Below are 22,267 nucleotides of genomic sequence, written 5' to 3' on the forward strand. Positions count from 1 at the left end.
ATCACCAGGATGTGTCATTGATATTATTTATGTACATCTCCATAAACAGTTCAGGTAAGAGGTTTGGTGAAGGATTTTTATTCTATCTTCATGCACTATAGGTTGAAATTTCATTTGTAGCAGCATTACATAAATGGTACAGTTACCATAATTATGTTAGGCAATAAAATTTATCATATGTAGAACATCATATCCAACATAATAACTTAATGAAGCACAAACAAGTCAACAAATAAATTAAATAGAGAAAGCAAGGATTGTTTCTTGGTATCACATTATTAGAACATCAAATATAACTAGCAGTCGAGTTGAATGCCGAGTGATTGTTTCCTCATGTAATGGTAAACTGTGTCTGTACTCCATAATCAGGGTAGAAGAAAACATGGCAAGATAGCTAAAACATTAAGCAATAACTATTTATTTATTAACACTCTTCAGTGACATTTCATTTAAGTCAATCATTGATACACATATTCAAAATACCAAAACATATGGCAACTTGTTCACCAATTAACATCCCTAAAGAAGCACAAATGCACATTTACACAGATGATAGCATTGTTAGTATTCACAAAAATCAGTCATTTCTATCTGCTGGTCCGCAATCTCCCAAATTGTTTTATAAGAAAAGTTGTAATCTAGATCTTAGAATGAGACAAATCTTTTATGATGAGTCGTTGTTCTCCACATTCACAACAAAACTTAGCCATTTCAATAGGATATTTAGAGCCACATTCATGACAAAATTTGGCCCTTTTCATGCCACCAATATTGGTGGTTATGCTTTGTCTGCTGGACCACACTGATAAACTGACCTTTTCATCAAGCACAGATGGTGAAGACTGTGAATAGCAGTCAGAATCACGGCTGAAATCGGTTGAATAGCATGACTGAGTGATACTCAAACTGTTGTCTTGTCCACGTGACTCAGCTACAACATTTTCTGCAGAGAAATATTCTTGATTTTCCATACTAGTTTCACTATCATTTAGTGATAACCCTCGTCTTTCTGTAGTTCCTGAGCCAAAAGGTGTATTATTACTTGCATCTGCCAGTTGCTGTCTTATATCGTTATTAACAGTTTTTATACACCTTGTTGTGTCACTATAACTCCCTTTTCCATCATGTAAGTTACTTGGTTGTTCAGATTTACCAACCAATTGTGGGGATAACTCTGTTAGCCTAGCTTCAGATGAACATCTCTTTGATAAATTACAAGATGGGGCACTGAGACTTCCCTTAGCCCTTGATAGCTGAGATTTGCACCTTGCAATATCATTCACTTTTTCGACACCAAATTCATTAGCAGAGTGATGTGTACTATCCTTTTCTTCATGGATATCTGATTGTGTTCCAGGCTTCTCATTGACCTGTTTCTTCTTATTTTTAGTATACTTTGGCGCAGTGTATTTCAATCTGGCATCCAACATTTCTTTGGCTTTCAAAGTATTTGGAGACAGTGTCACTGGTGCTCTTCGATCTTTGCACCATTCAACATGGCGCTCAAAGGCTTTGAGACAGAAAGATCTCTCACAGTGAGGGCATTGCTCACTGTCGCGTGGTTTTGGTGACACTGAGGTAATTCCACTCTTTGATTTTATATCAGGGGTTTTCTTTCTCTCTGGTTTGTTGTGCTCAGTAAGCTTCTCTGGTTTATTTCTAGGTGATCTGGGTGATGTTCGTTCAGTAATTTTATTGGTCAGAATTTTTGGCAGAAATTCAGCAAGATCTGTGCCCTGAATTCTTTGTATTGTTGAATCAAACACTTTCCTCTTCTTTGTGCTGTTTCTTTCACATGCTTTGTAATGCTTTTCCAGTGACTCTGGTTTGAAAGTTCTACCACAGATAGAACATGGTACCAAAAGAGGAGTTTCTTCCTCCATAATTTATCTTCTAAGGGCGGTGCTTCCTAACCCATCACATATTTCAACAATAAAATTTTGTGTGAGATCCATGAAAAGGTCAATGTGACATCAAAGCTATAGATATGTTTTCAAAATTAAATCAAGTAATAACTGCAGAAGTTCTTGTAGTTTTCTGCCATATGCAAGTAAAGCCTGCATTAGTTCAATTGATGTATATATGTAGTCCTTCACATGGCTGAAACAAAAAACACAGTAAATTAAATAAGAAAGATCAACAAACTAAATTTAGAGTAACTGTGTCAAAAGCAGATTTCTTTTGAGAAAACTATAAAATTATGAGGAGACTGAATGAATGACAAGTACTTATTTTCAGGAGATGAAATCCTAAATACTGCTAATAGGCACATATAAATGTTGAAACAACTATCCTAGCTTCCAGAATGATGAGTACCTTCCTCACGGGGAAAGAGGGTTTACTTAGAAAAGATTAGAATGGAGAGCCAGATCACTCAAATCCCACACTGAGAGGGACTTCTCACCTATAGTGGTCTCCCAATTTCCTCAGAATTGAAAGTTAAACACAGCAGCTGAGCTTCATGCGAGGAAAAACAGTGGATTTTTTCCTCTTAGTATACATACACATATGTAAAGTAACCTGCAATTAATGCTGGACAGCAAACAGATATATAGACAGGCAGATAGTATATGAGTTCTGTTCAAAAAATCGTGGAACTGTCGTAATATCGCGGCAGTTGTGTGTCGGAATCAGATGCAGTTAGCATCCCTGCACACATCTACATCTATATTTATACTCTGCAAGCCACCCAACGGAGGGCACTTTACGTGCCACTGTCATTACCTCCCCTTTCGTGTTCCAGTCGCGTATGGTTTGCGGGAAGAACGACTGCCTCAAAACCTCTGTGCGCACTCAAATCTCTCTAATTTTACATTCGTGATCTACTCAGGAGGTATAAGTAGGGGGAAGCAATATATTTGATACCTCATCCAGAAATGCACCCTCTCAAAACCTGGACAGCAAGCTACACCGCGATGCAAAGCGCCTCTCTTGCAGAGTATGCCACTTGAGTTTGCTATACATCTCCGTAACACTATCACGCTTACCAAATAACCCTGTGACGAAATGCGCCGCTCTTCTTTGGATCTTCTCTATCTCCTCTGTCAACCCAACGTGGTACAGATCCCACACTGATGAGCGATACTCAAGCATAGGTCAACCGAGTGTTTTGTAAGCCACCTCCTTTGTTGATGGACTACATTTTCTAAGGATTCTCCCAATGAATCTCAGCCTGGCACCCGCCTTACCAACAATTAATTTTATATGATCATTCCACTTCAAATCGTTCCGTACGCATACTCCCAGATATTTTACAGAAGTAACTGCTACCAGAGTTTGTTCTGCTGTCATATAATCATGCAATAAACGATCCTTCTTTTTATGTATTCAAAAATAGATTACATTTGTCTATGTTAAGGGACAGTTGCCACTCCCTGCACCAATTGCCTATCAGCTGCAGATCTTCCTGCATTTTGCTGCAATTTTCTAATGCTGCAGCTTCTCTGTATACTACAGCATCATCCGCGAAAAGCCGCATGGAACTTCCGACACTATCTACTAGGTCATTTATATATATTGTGAAAAGCAATGGCCCCATAACACTCCCCTGTGGCATGCCAGAGGTTACTTTAACGTCTGTAGATGTCTCTCCATTGAGAACAACGCGCTGTGTTCTGTTTGCTAAAAACTCTTCAATCCAGCCACACAACTGTTCTGATATTCCGTAGGATCTTATTTTGTTTATCAGGTGACAGTGCGGAACTGTATCGAACGCCTTCCGGAAGCCAAGGAAAATGGCATCTACCTGAGAGCCTGTATCTAATATTTTCTGGGTCTCATGAACAAATAAAGCGAGTTGGGTCTCACACAATCGCTGTTTCCGGAATCCATGTTGATTCCTACAGAGTAGATTCTGGGTTTCCAGAAATGACATGATACACAAGCAAAAAACATGTTCTAAAATTCTACAACAGATTGATGTCAGAGATATAGCCCTATAGTTTTGCGCATCTGCTCGACGACCCTTCTTGGAAACTGGAGCTATCTGTGCTCTTTTCCAATCATTTGGAACCTTCCGTTCCTCTAGAGGCTAGTGGTACATGGCTGTTAGAAGGGGGGCAAGGTCTTTCGCGTACCCTGTGTAGAATTGAATTGGTATCCCATCAGGTCCAGTGGACTCTTGTCTGTTGAGTGATTTCAGTTGCTTTTCTATTTCTTGGACACTTATTTCGATGTCAGCCATTTTCTCATTCGTGCGAGGATTTAGACAAGCAGCTGCAGTGCGTTCTTCCACTGTGAAACAGCTTTGGAAAAAGGTGTTTAGTATTTCAGCTACACGCGCGTCATCCACTGTTTCAATGCCTATTATCATCCCAAAGTGTCTGGATATGCTATTTTGAGACCAGAACTTCCTAGGATTTTCTGTCAAGTAGGTTGTCTTCAGTCCTGAGACTGGTTTGATGCAGCTCTCTATGCTACTCTATACTGTGCAAGCTTCTTCATCTCCCAGTACTTACTGCAACCTACATCCTTCTGAATCTGCTTAGTGTATTAATCTCTTGGTCTCCCTCTACGATTTTTACGCTCCACACTGCCCTACAATGCTAAATTTTTGATCCCTTGATGCCTCAGAACACGTCCTACCAACCGGTCCCTTCTTCTTGTCAAGTTATGCCACATACTCCTCTTCTCCCCAATTCTATTCAATACCTCCTCATTGGTTATATGATCTACCCATCTAATCTTCAGCGTTCTTCTGTAGCACCACATTTCGAAAGCCTCTATTCTCCCCCTGTCCAAACTATTTATCGCCATGTTTCACTTCCATACAGGGCTACACTCCATACAAATACTTTCAGAAATGACTTCCTGACACTTAAATCTATACTCGATCTTAACAAATTTCTCTTCTTCAGAAACGCTTTTCTTGCCATTGCCAGTCTACATTTTATATCCTCTCTAATTCGACCATCATCAGTTATTTTGCTCCCCAAATAGCAAAACTCATTTACTACTTTAAGTATCTCATTTCCTAATCTAATTGACTCAGCATCACTCAACTTAATTCGACTACATTCTATTATCCTCATTTTGCTTTTGTTGATGTTCATCTTATATCCTCCTTTCAAGACACTGTCCATTCTGTTCAACTACTCTTCCAAGTCCTTTGCTGTCTCTGACAGAATTACAATGTCATCGGCGAACCTCAACTTTTTATTTCTTCTCCATGGACTTTAATACCTACTCCAAATTCTTCTTTTGTTTCCTTTACTGCTTGCTCAATATACAGATTGAATAACATCAGGGACAGGCTACAACCCTGTCTCACTCCCTTCCCAACCGCTGCTTCCCTTTCATGCTCCTCAACTCTTATATCTGCCATCTGGTTTCTGTACAAATTGTAAATAGCCTTTCGCTCCCTGTATTTTACCTCTGCCACCTTTAGAATTTGAAAGAGAGTATTCCAGTCAACATTGTCAATCACGTGTTCCAACATTTCTGCGGAATCCAAACTGATCTTCGCCGAGGTCGGTTTCTACCAGTTTTTCCATTCATCTGTAAAGAATTCACGTTAGTATTTTGCAGCTGTGACTTATTACACTGATAGTTCGGTTATTTTCACATCTGTCAACACCTGCTTTCTTTGGGATTGGAATTATTATATTCTTCTTGAAGTCTGAGGGTATTTCGCCTGTCTCATACATCTTGCTCACCAGACGGTAGAGTTTTGTCAGGACTGGCTCTCCCAAGGCCGTCAGTAGTTCCAATGGAGTGTTGTCTACTCCTGGGGCCTTGTTTCGACTCAGGTCTTTCAGTGCTCTGTCAAACTCTTCACGCAGTATCGTATCTCCCATTTCATCTTCATCTACAACCTCTTCCATTTCCATAATATTGTCCTCGAGTACATCGCCCTTGTATAGACCTTCTATATACTCCTTCCACCTTTCTGCTTTCCCTTCTTTGCTTAGAACCGGGTTTCCATCTGAGCTCTTGATATTCATAGAAGTGGCTCTCTTTTCTCCAAAGGTCTCTTTAATTTTCCTGTAGGCAGTATCTAACTTACCCCTAGTGAGATAAGCTTCTACATCCTTACATTTGTCCTCTACCCATCCCTGCTTAGCCATTTTGCGCTTCCTGTCGATCTCATTTTTGAGACGTTTGTATTTCTTTTTGCCTGCTTCATTTACTGTGTTTTTATATTTTCTCCTTTCATCAATTAAATTCAATATTTCTTCTGTTACCCAAGGATATCTACTAGCCCTTGTCTTTTTACCTACTTGATCCTCTGCTGCCTTCACTACTTCATCCCTCAGAGCTACCCATTCTTCTTCTTCTGTATTTCTTTCCCCCATTCCTGTCAATTGTTCCCTTATGCTCTCCCTGAAACTCTGTACAACCTCTGGTTCTTTCAGTTTACCCAGGTCCCATCTCCTTAAATTCCCACCTTTTTGCAGTTTCTTCAGTTTTAACCTACAGTTCATAACCAATAGATTGTGGTCAGAGTCCACATCTGCCCCTGGAAATGTCTTACAATTTAAAACCTGGTTCCTAAATCTCTGCCTTACCATTATATAATCTATCTGATACCTTCTAGTATCTCCAGGATTCTTCCATGTATACAACCTTCTTTTAGGTACATATAATTTTACTTTCTAATTCACTGAACGCTTCACGCATAGCCTTCCTTACGTTAACTTTGACATCGTTTTTGCTTCTGTTTGTCTGAGAGGTGTTGGCTGCGTTTAAATTTGAAGTGAAACTCTCTTTGCTTTCGCAGTAATTTCCTAACTTTGTTGTTGAACCATGGTGGGTTTTTCCCATCCCTCACAGTTTTACTTGACACGTACCTGTCTAAAATGCATTTTACGATTGCCTTGAACTTTTTCCATAAACACTCAACATTGTCAGTGTCGGAAGAGAAAACGCCTAAGTTTAAAGTGTAACTCCCAGAAGTTTCATTGTTGTATGTCTGTTAGTTAATATTCAGTGCTGTACTGAGCAGAACTTTGAGTCTAACCATTTCTGAATTATGAGATGGCATAGTTAGAGGAGCAATGCATCTGCAATGAATTTTACATGCAACTCAGGGCACATCAAATGATACAGAAAGACTTTGGTGATGAGAGCTTAAGCTGTACTCAGTGCTATGAATGGTTCTGATGGCTTAAAAATGGCAGGACAGAAGTTAAAGTTGACCCTCATTCAGGAAGCCCTTTGACGCCTACCGATGATGTTCATGTAAGGAACATCAATGAAATTGTGTGTGCCAATCAAAGACAGACTGATGAAAGATTGCAGACGAATGTAACATTTTAGTTGGATCATGTCATGAAATTCTGACGCAGCACCTTGGAATGCATTGAACTGCTGCCAAATTCATCCCACGGCTCACGAGCCAAAGCCAGAACAATATTCATGTTGCACTCTGTGAAAAGCTTTCGGATCACGCAAATGATAATGAGATGTTCTTTATGAGAATCATAACTGATGATGTGGCATAGGTCTATGGTTATTATGTTGAGGCCGAGGTTCAGTCTTCACAGTGGGCCTTGAAAGGCTCTCCAAGACCAAAAGAAGCTTGATAGGTCAGGTCAAATGCCAGAGCCATGCTGATGGTTTTCTTTGAAGGATTACTACATCATGAATTTGTGCCACATGGACAAACCATTAATGGATGGTACTATCTGGATATGTTGCAATGCCTGCGAAAAGATGTGAGAAGGAAACGCATTAAATTTGGCGAGACAATAATGCACCCATACATTCGTCCCTGTTGGTGCAAACTATTCCATGAAAAACGAAATCACTGTGCTGCCTCATTCTTCATACTCCACAAACCTGGCCCCTGTTGACTTCTTTTTATTTCCAAAGTTGAAAACCCATTTAAATGATGAAGATTTGCAATGGCAGACAAAATAAAAGAAAATTCACAGATGGCACTTAGCACAGTCCAGCAAGAGGAGTACCAAGGCTGTTTCCAGAAGTGGAAATGGCCTTGGGAGCAGTGTAGAAATTGTGGGGGAGAGTATTTTGAAGGAGACCATGGACAATAAGTGAAAGGTAAGCACAGAAAAATTTTGTGGACAAAGTTCCGGAATTTTTTGAACAGACCTCATACTTTATAGAAGTAGCCTGCAGTGGCTGCTTCTGCCTGTTAATGTAAAACTTGACTCATTTAATATCCCTAATGGATCTCTTTGATAATGGGGTTTATGGAACATGAGTGGATGAATAGACGAATCTGAATGCATCCCACAATGTTTATTGTTCCCTAAACAAATCCTAGATGCAGGCTACTGCTCATTCCATGTCCTTAGAGACTCTCTTCAATGAAGGCATTTATGGAACATGAGAAAGCATGAATACATGTATCTGAAGCTATTTCTCAGTGTTTCCTAAGTGAACCCCAGTCATAGACTGCAGCTCCCCAAACCATAATGTGTGGAATTGGTTCGGTATGTTTCTACTGATACATTTTAGTATCTGGCATCAACCTCACTGATGCCACACTCAAAAATTAGAGATAACATGACGGGATCTGCTCTCTCTACTAAACATAATTTTTGTGCTATTAATTTTTCAAGCCACTACACTGTTGGGTGTTGGCTGCTTGCTAATGAAATGCAAGTGGCTGGAAGTACTCATACCTAAGCTACCAAGAAATTGTTCTTGCTGACAAAATGTGGGCAATCTTGGCCAAAACAGGTAGTGTGGTCAGTGTGTTGTAAATGCTGTATAACTTCTGTGGCAATCCTGCAGCGAATCTATCAACTGCTGCTGCGAGGCCCAAAAGAACGATCACGTGCATCTTTCTTGGGCCACAGACATCGTTATGTATACAGAGCTCATACCTCTTGTCCATCATAATGGGCAGTCATTTGAAAAGATCATCTACACTTCCATAGGTTTACAACATAATCTCCCTGATATTCAGCTAACTACACAAATTAGAATCTATCAGTAGTTCTGACCACTCAGTTCTATCTAGATTCCAAAATTATGTAATTAGAGGACCAAAATTATAAGAACCTATTAATGCCACAAAAGGGCTGATACAGGGTTGCAGTATATCACCAGTCTTGTTTAATTTACATGCAGAGGTGACTCTCTGAAGGTGCAAGAACTACTGTGGAGGAATGGGAATTATTATTAACAATGTACAGCTGTTTTCATTAAGTTTTGTTGATCATCGAGTTGTTCTAGCATAAGATGAATTCAATCTTGAGTTCATAATATGGTGTTTATATCAGGAATATAATAAATGAAAACTGAAAATGTTATCTGGTAGTGAATAACAACACTAAATTTGAAGTTAACATCAATGACAGAGCAATTATAAAGCAGGTGAAATATTTAAATATCTAGGGGCATATATTGACAAAAATGGACTGGGTACTGCAGAAATAAAATTCAGAATACAACAAAGCAGAAAAATGATAGGGTGTCTAATGACAATAAGGAAAGATTGGGTAGGCTAGTGGTTGATTCTATTTTATGCTATGGGTCAGGACTATGGACTTCAAATGCTGGTCTGAGAGGAAGAATAACAGCTGCGGAAATCGATCATTTATGAAGGAGTGCCAAAATATCAAGAATCGACAAGAAAACTAATGATATAGTGAGAGCTCAAATGAAGGCAGATGAAACACTGATAGGCAGAATCGAAAGAAAATCTCTAAAGTGGTATGATCATCTGTTGAGAGTGCCAAATCATTAATGGCCAAAGAAAATTTTGAATGGAAACCACCTGGCAGATGTAAATGTGAGAGACCATGATGTTCTTGGAATGACCCCATCAACAGAATAATGGAGCACTGTGGGATACGCAAGGAGGAGGCACTGAACAGAGATGCTTGGCAGAAGATTACAGGAATACAACAAAATGTTGTTATTAATTGATCTCCATATTAATTAATGCTGTAATAATAATAATAATAATAATAATAATAATAACGATAATAATAGATAAACTAAAGTATCAACAAATAAATATTACAAAAAATTTCAGTAAAGGTAACATGGATACTTTCTGCAATAAGCTGGACTGTAAACCACTACAGCTGAAGCACAAGTAACAATAAAAAGTTCATAAATCATTTCTTAGGTGTATTCAGAGAATCTTGTCCTTTTGAAACTTGTCAAAGGAAAGTAAACTAGAATGCATTTCACTACGAACAAAAGTCTCTAATTCTGGAAACAGATAACTCCACAATGACCTAAAATCTAACAACAACACTGATTTTCTTACACATGTTAAGTACTATAATACTGTATTCAGGAAATCTCTACTGGATACGAAAAAAATCACATAATATATTCTCATTCCAACATAGAAATAAGACAAAAGAAATGTAATCTGTTGTTCAGTCACAAGTAGGGGACAAACTCTTAGGCAAGAAATTTTGAGACTTAGTTTTAAAAATGACGTAGTTAATCATATTCAGATGAAATATTCTTTCAGTTAATTATTCTTAAATGTAATTACATAAACTCTGACAATCTGGACAAGGCAAATTTCATCATTCACAGAAATGTCTAGACTGGAATATTATTTTTAAGAAACAAGAAAATCATATGGGTGTGGCATGTAATATTCCTACTTTCCATCAAAACATAAAAATTAGTTCTAATTATAGATTTCATTTTCCTTAATAATTAAATGAGTTTTGGAAATCATAGACACTTCTCTTGAATAATTTAAAGTCTTTGCTGTCCATGTTTGTTCACTGAATACATCCTGTTTTTTTTTTGGTCGTATTGCATTCTTTAGTGATTCTCCTATTTTTACTTTTGGAAGTAAAAATCCAACACAGACATTTAGAAAATTTTCTTCATTTATTCGTTTTGATAAACTCATTACCTGCAACTTCATTATGACTAGAACTGATTCACTCTTGAACTAACTGCTTATTCACTGACAGATTTGACCTAAAATTGATCCTTATGTAGAAAATTTACGATTCATGCTATTCACAGCATAGTTATAATTAATATTTCATGTAATTTACAAAATTATTCATGCAGTAAAATACCATTAGCAGAAAACATAGACATATTTTACACAACAGGTTCACAAAATCCAGAATCTTCCAGTGTTAAATTTTGTGGGATGAATATCTTTAACAATTACTATTGTAATATTTTACTTGTTTAGAATAGTGGTAAGTCCAACCCTGTTCTGACTCATACTGAAGACTAGTAAACCGTACATTTGTGTTGAGTTACTATCCTCTGATGTCTGATTATTACTCTTTGAGACATTATACAATTGATGGTGTAAACTGAATATTCGGCCATGGTCATACATATATTTTTATGTAGCAAAAATATCATGCATTGTGACATACAACAAAAGGGCATATCATGTACTATACTGTACTATTCATAAATGTAGTCTGTTACAGTACACATACACAGCCAAGGACTTCATGTAAAAAAATTATGCATGAGTCCCTGCTTGAATATGCATGGAACAGAAAAAAAAATTTACATGTCATAATCTGTAAACACCGGAGAAAACTATTTCAGCATGGATTTTATTTGTAACAAGTGCCCCTGAAAATAGTAACTATTGTTGCTGTTTTTTCTAGCAAACTTAAATGTTTAATAATTTGTGTTGTATGTGACGCATTACTATAAAAATATTTATAAGAGATATAATATGCATGGATAAACAGTAAATGTTGGGTGAATAGATAAGAAAATACATGTGTTAGTAATTATGAAAGTGCTCACAAACAAAATTATATATGTACATTACCAAATATGTAAATGTAAGAATGGTGTGAGCAGGATGAGTGCATGTCATAAGGAACCCATTTTTCATTAAGACAAGTCTAGCCTAATAACTTGATTACTTAATGTAAAAGCTATAAATACATCTATGTCAACTGTGGCTTGCATGCATGTCAAACTTGGACAGTGTAAGCATAAAAATTACATAACTTAAGTAAGGTATGTATGTTATCTACAAAACACCATAATGTTGCAAGAATGTCATAATTACTATAACATTAACAAAGCATCTTCATACATTGATTATGCTACAATGATAAGAAAACTGATTAGCATGTTAATTAGTAACACAGAAAGGAAAATGGTGATTAATTTGCTCATTTAGAAACTTTTCCATATCCATCATCATATATGAAAATTAGTTTTTTACATCCCTAGTGAACAATACATGATTTTAATGACATATAAAAACAAAGTCTCAAAAACTCTGTATTTTACTTATGTATCACCAAATTGAAACATGCTTCAGCAAGAAAAATTCTAGAAATGGAAGTTAAGTGCTAATACATACAAAACATGTAAACAAGTTGTAACCTAATTCATATACATGACTTCATAGTACACATTGTAAAAGTTGTTAGTAAAGTATAAATACATTGTCTAAATTATTCCATAACGATCAAAACTCTTTTCACCTGACTACTGATTTGATCCCAGAGTTCATTTCTTAAATTCATTAACTATAATGTTTTTGTCTATCAGAATTTGTTTCTTATAGATAGCAGTGTGACATCACCATTTGAATAATTATGCAGTTACCTGTTACTAAATTAGTATCCCATATACTTGCATAATAAAGTTAACAGTTTAAACCAAGAATTATTTAAACCAAGAATTACTACTCTTTCTCATTCGCAAAGACTAACATATCATAGATATCACATTACATTTCATCTTGCCACTTAGAATACTTTTAACTACCATCACAAAATTACTTACATTTTTCTGTTAATGTAGTACATTCTTTATAACCCAATGAACATAGTCCACTAGATTTCAAGATAATCAGTTTTAATCCCTAACCATTATTTCATCATCATATTCCTCATAATACTTCAATAATAAATATACTACCTCACAGTCTTCCATAGTTCAACATAATCATCCTCATTCTCAAGGTCATTATAATAATCGTAGTGGCACCACTGTTTAAGATAGGGAAAGTTAGTTTTGTGCGATATTCAGAGCACGAATTACAGCCAGGTGTGGGCCGGACTGCAGTAAGTTATGCATACCAGCAGTTACGAAGGCAAATGGAGGCCTCAGGGGCATAGAACTGCCGGAGAGGGCGCACACAGCAGTTTCCATGGTGCAAGTCACAGGCAGAAGAGGGCCACTCACCAACCTAAGTGTTAGTGTTATGCATACGTAACGCGAAGCGACACACTTGACAAAACAGAGGCACACAGCCGAGTATAAATAGGTGCTGTTTTCTAACGAGATTCATTTAAGTGTGGCAGCTCTCCTGGACAGTGAGGCATGTCACACCACTGGGCTACACGCAGCAACAGCATCCCAGTCCACGATGGGTCGTTGGTTCGACCCTCTGAGGCCGACATGGGGATCGCAGCCAGCCATGGACGGCCACTCTTCGCCTCACCACCGCGGACATTCATCTTGACTCCCAACACATGCCGGAGAATTCTGAGGCGAGGGCCACAGATTTGGATGCCGGATTGCAGGCAATCGTTGGTGCCGTGTTCTCAGCTAAGCCAGCAAGGAAGAAACAGCAGCAGGGCTGGCCTATGACTCCCAGCAGAGCAGCGCGGAGCCAACGGGGACAGTGGCTGGTGAGTCGGCTGCTGGTGCAGCCACCCTGACGTAATCGGAACCCTGCAGCTGGCCGGCCAAGGCCGGCACAACACAGCATTGGGTTGCACAGGCCACTGGGGTGCTTCCTCAGCATTGTGGGGCCCTGTGATGCAGATCGAGGTGAACGGAGCACTGTAGAAGAAGCAAATAAATCATTTGGAAAGTTCTTGCCTAGTTTTAATACGGCACCTCCTGGCCCCATCCACTAGATTTGGTGTCTTCCCGCTACATTTGGTCATCCTGATACATTTGGTGGCAGAAGTCGCCACAACACAATCAACAAAAAACCTAACACACTGTCAGAGTCATATAATCTCCTAATAAATTCTCAATACATCAACTCAGTTGCCTCTAACCTAACTGCAACATCAAAAAAATAATACATCATTATCAATCTCATCAATGCCCCACAACAGACAACAAATTCTCAACATCATTAACAGTGCATATTCAACTTTGCTCTATTGTAATCACAATAAGATCATTCATATTACTTTACTTGGTCTCACTCTGCAAATAACTTTCTCATTTTCCAATACTTAATGAATAACTCAAAGTATGAATAGTGTTCATAGTAGCAGCTGTTCTACAAATTACCATATTTACCTGACTGTAAGACAAACCTGAATATAAGATGACCTCCTTCCCTTAAAGTGGCTCCTTGAGAAACTTTCATTTTTAAGATATTTTGACTTCTCAAATTACAAATTGTTTTCCTGATGTAAAACATCTGCCTAAAACAGTTAACTTTACACATACAGTAAATGTATGACATCTATTGATCATCTACATTTTGACAATACAAGGAGAAATATAATAAACAAAAATAAGTTACTTGCATTAATTTTTCTTTCTGGTTCCTTTCTTGGCTTACTTTATAAGACATCTACAGTATCACTATTTTAAATAATAATAATAATCGTCACATTGAGGGTTTATTTAACTTCCTGCCTCTAGAATAGGGGTGTGGTATCCTTGAAGAAGCCATCACTGTAAAGTTCTCACAGGTGAATCTATTCATGCAATTGTCACTAAAGAAGATGGTAGACACACATTCAGCATTTATATAAAATTCACTTGCACAGATCTCATTCTAGATTACACATCATGGCATCCTACTGTATATAAAATGACATTTTTTGTCCCTTCATTTTCATACTCTTTAAGAGAACATTAAGTGACAAGATAGGAAAAATGAAATAGTCATTCTAAACCAAGTTGCTATAGGCAGTGGTTACAAGGCTGAAGTAATTACTAAAATTTTTCAAAAAATTATCACAGAGCACATGCAGAGAATAGATTTTATCCTTATTTCCCTATTATTTAGTTGTTTATATTTACTCATTTCACTATAAATACAAATATCATTCACTTTCTGCTTCCAAAGGCCTCCTGATAATCTTTTGGTGCTTACATATGGGCATAATGCAACCAGTGGCGAATACAGAAAAACCTCAAGGAGGGGGCACTTAAGATATCTTGAGCTACCTTTACTTTTACCAAGATAAAAAAATGATCAAGTCACATGCCAAGTTTAAGTAAGTTTTATTTAAACTGATTGTACACATATAAAAGACAATGCCGTCTTATGACATAAAAAAGTTACAGTTGTGGTTCTCTTCCTTAAATGATGAATTCTATGCACCTATTCTTCCTGGCAAATTGGTTAATTACATCATCAATAGGACAATCAATGTCAGGGTGAGTGTTCAACAGAGTTAAGCCATTAAGTCAATCCTCCTCCATTGTCGACCTCAGCCATATCTTTATACGCTACAATATTGAAAAACTTCTTTCTACTGTAGCAGTAGAAGCAGGTAGACAAGCAAATATTTTGTACAGCATGTGCAAAGTAGGATAGTCAGACCTAGGACAAACAGACATTGCTTGCATAACCGAATCACAATCATGAGGGCCATTTATGCTCGTCTGCTTGTATTGAAGAATCTCTCCCATTAGTCTCTTTTTAATCACAAAGAGTGATTCTTCTTCAAAGAATGGTAGTTCAGTTAAGCACTGATTCAATTTATGTGCCAGATCATTACTGTTATGTTTCAGTAGTTTTGAGGGCAAAAGTATGTTGAATTTTAAAACAGTAGAATATTCCTAACTTTTCTCGAACAAATGCCAGACAAAATAACATATTGAGATCACTAGAGTGGCTGCAACTTTTCTTGTAGGTATGTGTTCAATATGTGCCAGGCAGGAAAGTATAAAATATGATGACGTGGACTCACGTACTACACAAAAAAGTTCAACTACTTGTTAATCAATTCAGTTGAGTCGACTGATGAAAGAATGGAACGAATATTGTGTGGTCTGACTGGCGGGGGCAGTGCAGGTGGCAGTGCGGCTGGTCCCGCAACAGGGCGGGGGGGGGGGGGGGGGGGGGGCCATGGTGTGAGTGCTGAACAAGCAGTATAGTTGTGGCTGATGTGTTGACACAGCATGCTTGTGGTGCAACTGAGGAGACGGACAAGGCTATCAGCATGTGGAGGTAACATGCACCAGAGGGACGTTGATCTGATCAAAGTGATGGCGTATGTTGTAAGGGCAATGCAATTGATGTGAGATGCTAATTTATTAGCCAGGGTGAATTTCGATCAGCGTGGCATGTGTGGTGACTGTCTGTGATGGACTGGAGACTGAGAAGAGGCAGAAATGCTGAGTACTGATTGGTTTAGGGTCATGGCTGAAGTCAGTGAAGATGGAGATGCAGTCGTAGAGTCCAGCATCATTGTGGTGAACTCATGTCAGGGAGAGACACAAGAGTTTTCAGTGAGAGTTGGAGGTGAGCTGTGCAACTGACAATAGTCAAAATGACATTTTGTTGCATTTGATTCTTCTGCTGTGTTCTGAATGTGGCACTGTAGAGCACCATCAACCTGTTGTAGGTGTACAGTAACCAAACATGGAACCAAGGGAATGTAGTCAAGGGGTCGGTGTTCTCACAAGAATATAGGCAGCAAATGTTGATTGAGGTGCATTCTGGTGATTCATGTGAGATGTGGTGACACTGTGCTGCACAGCCAGAGTGATGTACCCAAATATGCCAGCAATGGGGCAGCCAGGAGGTAAGGAAGCATCGTGTGCCATTGACATATGGTATTGTATGTATGTTCAAGATCAGTAATAGGTCAGATGCTGATTGAGTGGGGAGAGCACATGGTCAGACTTCATGTAGACACGACCAGTTGGCAGGACCAGGGTCATGTGTGTACTCCCACTCTTGTCATCATGACAGTTGTGTGTCAAGTGCATGAGCTGCTTGTGCAGAAGGGCAGAGGTAGCAGGTCTGTCGTTATTACATTGCAGGAGCACTGTATTCTCCCTACAGGGTGTGTCCTATGGCGCACGACAGGCAGCATAGTGTTGGTGAATCACTGTGAGTTTGTCAGCAAAGGGAGCACACTGCTTGATTGTATCAACGGGTGCAGAATTATCTTCCTGTGATTTGTCTTAATGTTTGATGTACCAGATAGAATTGGAGATACTGGGGCAAAAAGGTCCTGGAATGCAGAAACTCCTGTCAAAGTACTGGAGTGCAGCATGCTGTATGACCAAGAAGAGGTGGAATTGGATTTAAAAAATCTATTGCTAGGTCTGGTATTATGATGTCCTTAACAGAGAATGTCCCCATAAGGTGGCAAGATGGAGACAGTAATAGGTTCTGGGTCATGGATCTCTGCACTGCACTTCATATGGTCACAGCACTGCAGGTTCAGCCATTGTGGATGAGCTGTCAAGTGATAGCAATTTGATTTCAGAGCTGATGTCTGCTGAAAAGTGGTCCGCCAGAAGTAGGACAAGTAGAGATAGAAGCCTCAGGGAACAGTTGTCAGAATCCAGATTGATTATATCACATTCATGTGCACAATCAGAGATGTGAAATCGGTAGTAGACATTATCAGTGGAGTGAGAGTTAGGTGAACCTGTTGTGGGCACTATTGAGTAATCACAAGTCAGGCGACAGTCACACACAGTGTCACTGAACTGCTCTTGCGTGGATGTCGCAGCATGTGGTGCATGACTGCACAGAGCAAAGTCATCTGTTTTTACAGATTGCAGGTCACTATGCTGAGCTGCAGCAGGGACATATGATGCAAGCTGTGGCCAAACCAATTCTAACCAGGTGCTGTTCAGTTGGTCATGTGGAGCAGCTGCATGGCGTGGTGCAGTTGGCAACATTTTGCACAGGTGTAAATGTAGTGTGCTCAGTGGCATTCTGCGCAGGCCCAGGTGTGGTGCAGGTGGGAATGATCTGTGCAGGAGTGACTGTGGCATGTTTGGCAGCATTCTTCACAGACTTGGGCATGACACAGGTGGGGATGATTTGTGCAAGCATGGGTGTGGTATGCTCAGTGGCATTCTGCACAGACATGGGCGTGACACAGTTGCGGATGTCTCTGTGCAGGCACAGGGATGGTGCAGATGTACTGCACAGGTTCAGGCATGGTGCAGCTTATGGGAGGTGGGGTTTTGTTGACGTGCAAAGGTCATCAATCTAGTCAAGGTGCAGAGAAGTCACAGTTGGAAGCGACTGGGTGAAGTCGGATGGACTCGACTACTAAGTGAAAGGAAGGTAGCTATGGTGCTTGGTGGCCACCATTGTTGTCAACAATGTGAATACAATGTCAGTGGACCATGGAATGTTCTTGATGTGATAGTTCATTTGCAACACAACAAGTTAGAAATAAGCTGTCCACAATCACCAGTCAGGTTTGAGTTTGGTCTGGGTGAAACTGGGTATGTTTCATGATCATGTATGAAATCTGGACATCAGGCAGCAGCAAAGGCATATTGAACAAATTTGTGCATGGTTAGAAAGACATGCTGTCCATGGTGAACGAGTGCAGATCTGTCCAACCTGAATGTTTCAGTCCAGCCTTCCATAGTATTTCTGCAAGTGGGGTGTGGGAGTAAGGTCCCACAGCAGATTAAATGTTGAGATTGCTTGTTACTTTCAGTTGTTCACGATTAGTGTCTAAGTTGAACAACAGTACTTAAGAACTTCACTTGGACAACTGATGTCTATTGATGGTGGAAGAGCCAGTCGAGAAGCACTACACTGTCCTTAACAGAAGCCGTCAATGTGATGTACAAATTTCATCACACTTTGGTTATGTGAAGGTCACATTCTACTATTGTAGCAACAGCATTGGTCAAAAATTACCTTATGTGCGATCTCATGAATCACTGTGGCCACCAGTTTGATTCAGATACAATGTGGGTATGATATATGTGATATATGACACAATGCAGTAGAATTAAAATTTATTGAAGGAATACATACACAGGTAAAGACACACAACTGTATAACATGTATCCTAAGATCATACTGAAGTCTCTTATCGAGTCATTGATATTGCACTCATAGCACATCAGCAGTATTGTTGGGGTCAATAGTCGATGGTCACCATGAAGTTATTTATTCTGTACGTTCCATTTGTTTCCTTTGATCATAATTGGCATTATTTCTCGCCATGCAGTATTTTAGTTATGAAATTTTGTCATAACATTTTATTATGAGACTGTTATAATTTTTCATAAAACACAACCATTTGAAGCAAAACACAAAATTTTTATTACTATACTGATGTATTGTACTCTGTAACTCTTACAAAACTTGTATTTCAAAATTTTGTTCCATAATATATAATGATTTTTGTATATAATTTTTTTTAATGCCAATAGTTGTGTTTTCTTTGTAGATACTTCAATCATTCATACAGAAAAATACATACAAAAGTTATTGGCTCTGGAACAATTTAAAATTCCGAGCTGTAATCCACTGAAGAGCCAAAGAAACTGGTACACCTGCCTAATATCATGTAGTGCCCCAGCGAGCATGCAGAAGTGCCGCAACACAGTGTGGCATGAACTCAACTAATGTCTGAATTAGTGCTGAAGGGAACTGACACCTTGAAACCTGCAGGTCTGATCATAAATCCGTAACAGCACATTGTGAGGCATCCCAGATATGCTTAATACGTTCATGTCTGGGCAGTTTGGTGACCAGCTGAAATGTTTAAACTCAGGAGAGTGTTCTCGGAGCCACTCTATAGCAATTCTGGATGATTGGGGTGTCGAATTGTCCTGCTGAAGTAGCCCAAATCCGTCAGAATGCACAATGGACATCAATGGATGCATTTTTGAGAAAAATAAAATGTCTACAGCCATCCTTATGATTTTATTTGTTTTGTTGCACCCAGTTTCGGCAGTTCAATGCGCCATTTTCAGGTCTGTATGCATAAAACAGTAACGACAGCATAATCAACTTATCAATCAAGCTACATAGAAACAGATTAAAAACGGAATGAGAAACAATGACAAGACTCTACAAATGAATTTACAGCAAATATTTGATAGAACGAACAGACACCCATTGTCACATATCTGAAATATACCACACCGAATTTCCACTGAATACATTGTACAATTAGATTATTTATTAAAATACCTTATCTTTAAATAATTTTACATGATTTTTTTGTTAATTGGATGTACATTACCTGCACGACCCTGAAATAACCTACTGAAAGTATGTTTTATGCAAACAGGCCTGAAGATGTTGCATTGAAGCGCCTAATCTGGTTGCCACAATATCAATCAAATCATAATGATGGCTGTAGGCGTTTTATTTTTCTCACAATAGTAAATGGCCGCCATCCCAAAGACCTTCTGCCAAAAGGATGGACATACAAAAACTGAGTGGATGCAGGTAATCAGACAGGATGCTTATGTACGTGTCACCTGTCAGAGTCATATGTAGATGTATCGGGGGTCCCACATCACTCTAACTGCACATGCCCCACACCAACAGAGCCTCCACCAGCTTGAACAGTCCCCTGCTGACATGCAGGGTCCATGGATTCATGTGGTTGTCTCCATACCCATACACATTCATCCGCTCAATACAATTTGAAACCAGACTAGTATGACTGGGCACCATGTTACCAGTCATCAACAGTCCAATGTCGGCATTGACAGGCTGGGCCTTCAGCTCCAAAAGCCCATATATGAAGTTTAGTTGAATGGTTCGCATGCTGAAACTTGTTTGTGGCACAGCATTGAAATCTGCAGCATTATGCAGAAGTGTTGCCCTTCTATCTTGTTGAATTATTCTTTTCAGTCGTTGTTGGTCCTGTTCTTGCGGGATCTTTTTCTGGGCACAGCAACGTCAGAGATTTGATGTTTTACCAGATTTCTGATATTGACGGTACACTTGTGAAATTATCATACAGGAAAATCCCCACTTTATCACTACCTCAGAGATGCTGTGCCCCATTACCCACGCGCCAACTATAACACCACATTCAAACTCACTGAAATCTTGATAACCTGCCACTGCATGAGCAGTAACCAATCTAAGTACTGCCCCTACACTTGTTGTCTTATATAGGTGTTGCCCACCACAGTGCCGAATTCTCCCTATTTACATATCTCTGTATTTGAATGTGCATGACTATACCAGTTTCTTTGGCCCTTCAGTGTATATTGTAATGATACACACCAAAAGTAGGGCAGTCTTTGTTTCAATCTCAAGTAAGGCAGTCTTTGTTTCAAGCTGAAGTACAGCAGTCTTTGTTTTACAAGTGGTGTAATGTATTTTTTCTTGCTTATCATGAATAGAGGGTGTGTCATGTACATCTGTGGTTTGTAGTTGCAAAGGCATCTGAAAAGTTTTACATTTTTCTAAATTTGAGGTCAGTGTTTATTATGAAAGCTGCAGGAGCTGGCAAAGAGGCTCTCTTTAGCAATTTACAGGAAGCTGATGTGTGAATTCCATTGTTTTCCATGTGTGTGTGAGAAATAAATCACAACATCAAGAAAATGTGGATAAGTATCTTCACTTACACTTAAAAACCTAGACCTTAATATCACCCACACATGACAAGATGATGATGTCTGCAGCCACAAATATATTAACAAAACAAGACAAGTATTAAAACTTTTCTACTCATTCCAACTTCGTAATTGTTTTTCTACACTGCTATTTACCACAACATACATTTATGCATTTAAATAGTTGTTTTAACTGTCTGAAGAAATGCAATTTGTTCTTATCAAGTTATGAGATAATGACTTTTGAATGGGACATCAGTAATGATAGTGTTAGAAGCTCTAGTACTGCAGTCAAGCACAGCTGAACATTTGACACAGCACTAGGCTATGCTTTTAGTGATTCTGCAGCGCACACTGATTTCATGCCAGCACACTTTGTGCCACACTCCTTGTGTCACAAATTTGGTCTGCTGCACGTTTGTGTGTGTTTCACAGAACTGCTATGCTGATACAGCTGCCAGCCTATGCTGCAGCCAGAGCAAGCCACCACTGACCACTCTGCTGCCTGCCATTGTTGCTGTTTTCCTTCAGTGTGCAGCTGCATTCTTGTTCTGTGAACAAGCCAAGCTGCTGTCACCATCATCACTGTGCCACTGTTGCCTGGTCACATTCAGTCAGTGTGCCAAATGATGCCAACACCACAGCATTCCTGGTGCTGCCCCCATGTCACCACCATTGATTCTGTTTTGCCACCCAAGACACATATCTGTACCATTGCCATTGCCATATGCATCTCCATGCCACAGCATCACTGCACTCACCATGTATGCCTCCATGTCACATCACTGCCTTGATGTCACCACCAATACCAAGGGCTGCTGTAGCAGCAGAGATCTCAGTGTCAGCATCACAGCGGGCAAGTACAGGCATCAGT

The 22,267-nt window shown here is 39.1% G+C and overlaps 1 protein-coding gene across 1 annotated transcript; it reads right to left on the minus strand.

Annotated features, from left to right (window-relative positions):
• Window positions 1-558: 558 nt before the first annotated feature.
• On the minus strand, window positions 559-1,914 carry LOC126203771 (zinc finger C2HC domain-containing protein CBG14627-like). Its single transcript, XM_049938139.1, has one exon. It carries the CDS (start codon window positions 1,881-1,883, stop codon window positions 639-641), a length of 1,245 nt encoding a protein of 414 aa, XP_049794096.1. The 5' UTR covers window positions 1,884-1,914; the 3' UTR covers window positions 559-638.
• Between the last annotated feature and the right edge of the window lie 20,353 nt (window positions 1,915-22,267).

This window comes from Schistocerca nitens, chromosome 9 (assembly GCF_023898315.1).
Source record: "Schistocerca nitens isolate TAMUIC-IGC-003100 chromosome 9, iqSchNite1.1, whole genome shotgun sequence".
NCBI classification, from domain to species: Eukaryota; Metazoa; Arthropoda; class Insecta; order Orthoptera; family Acrididae; genus Schistocerca; species Schistocerca nitens.

What these genes read in the sequence shown, in the direction of transcription:
- LOC126203771 (XM_049938139.1), bottom strand. Translation starts at nt 1,883, where the DNA reads ATGGAGGAAGAAACTCCTCTTTTGGTACCATGTTCTATCTGTGGTAGA.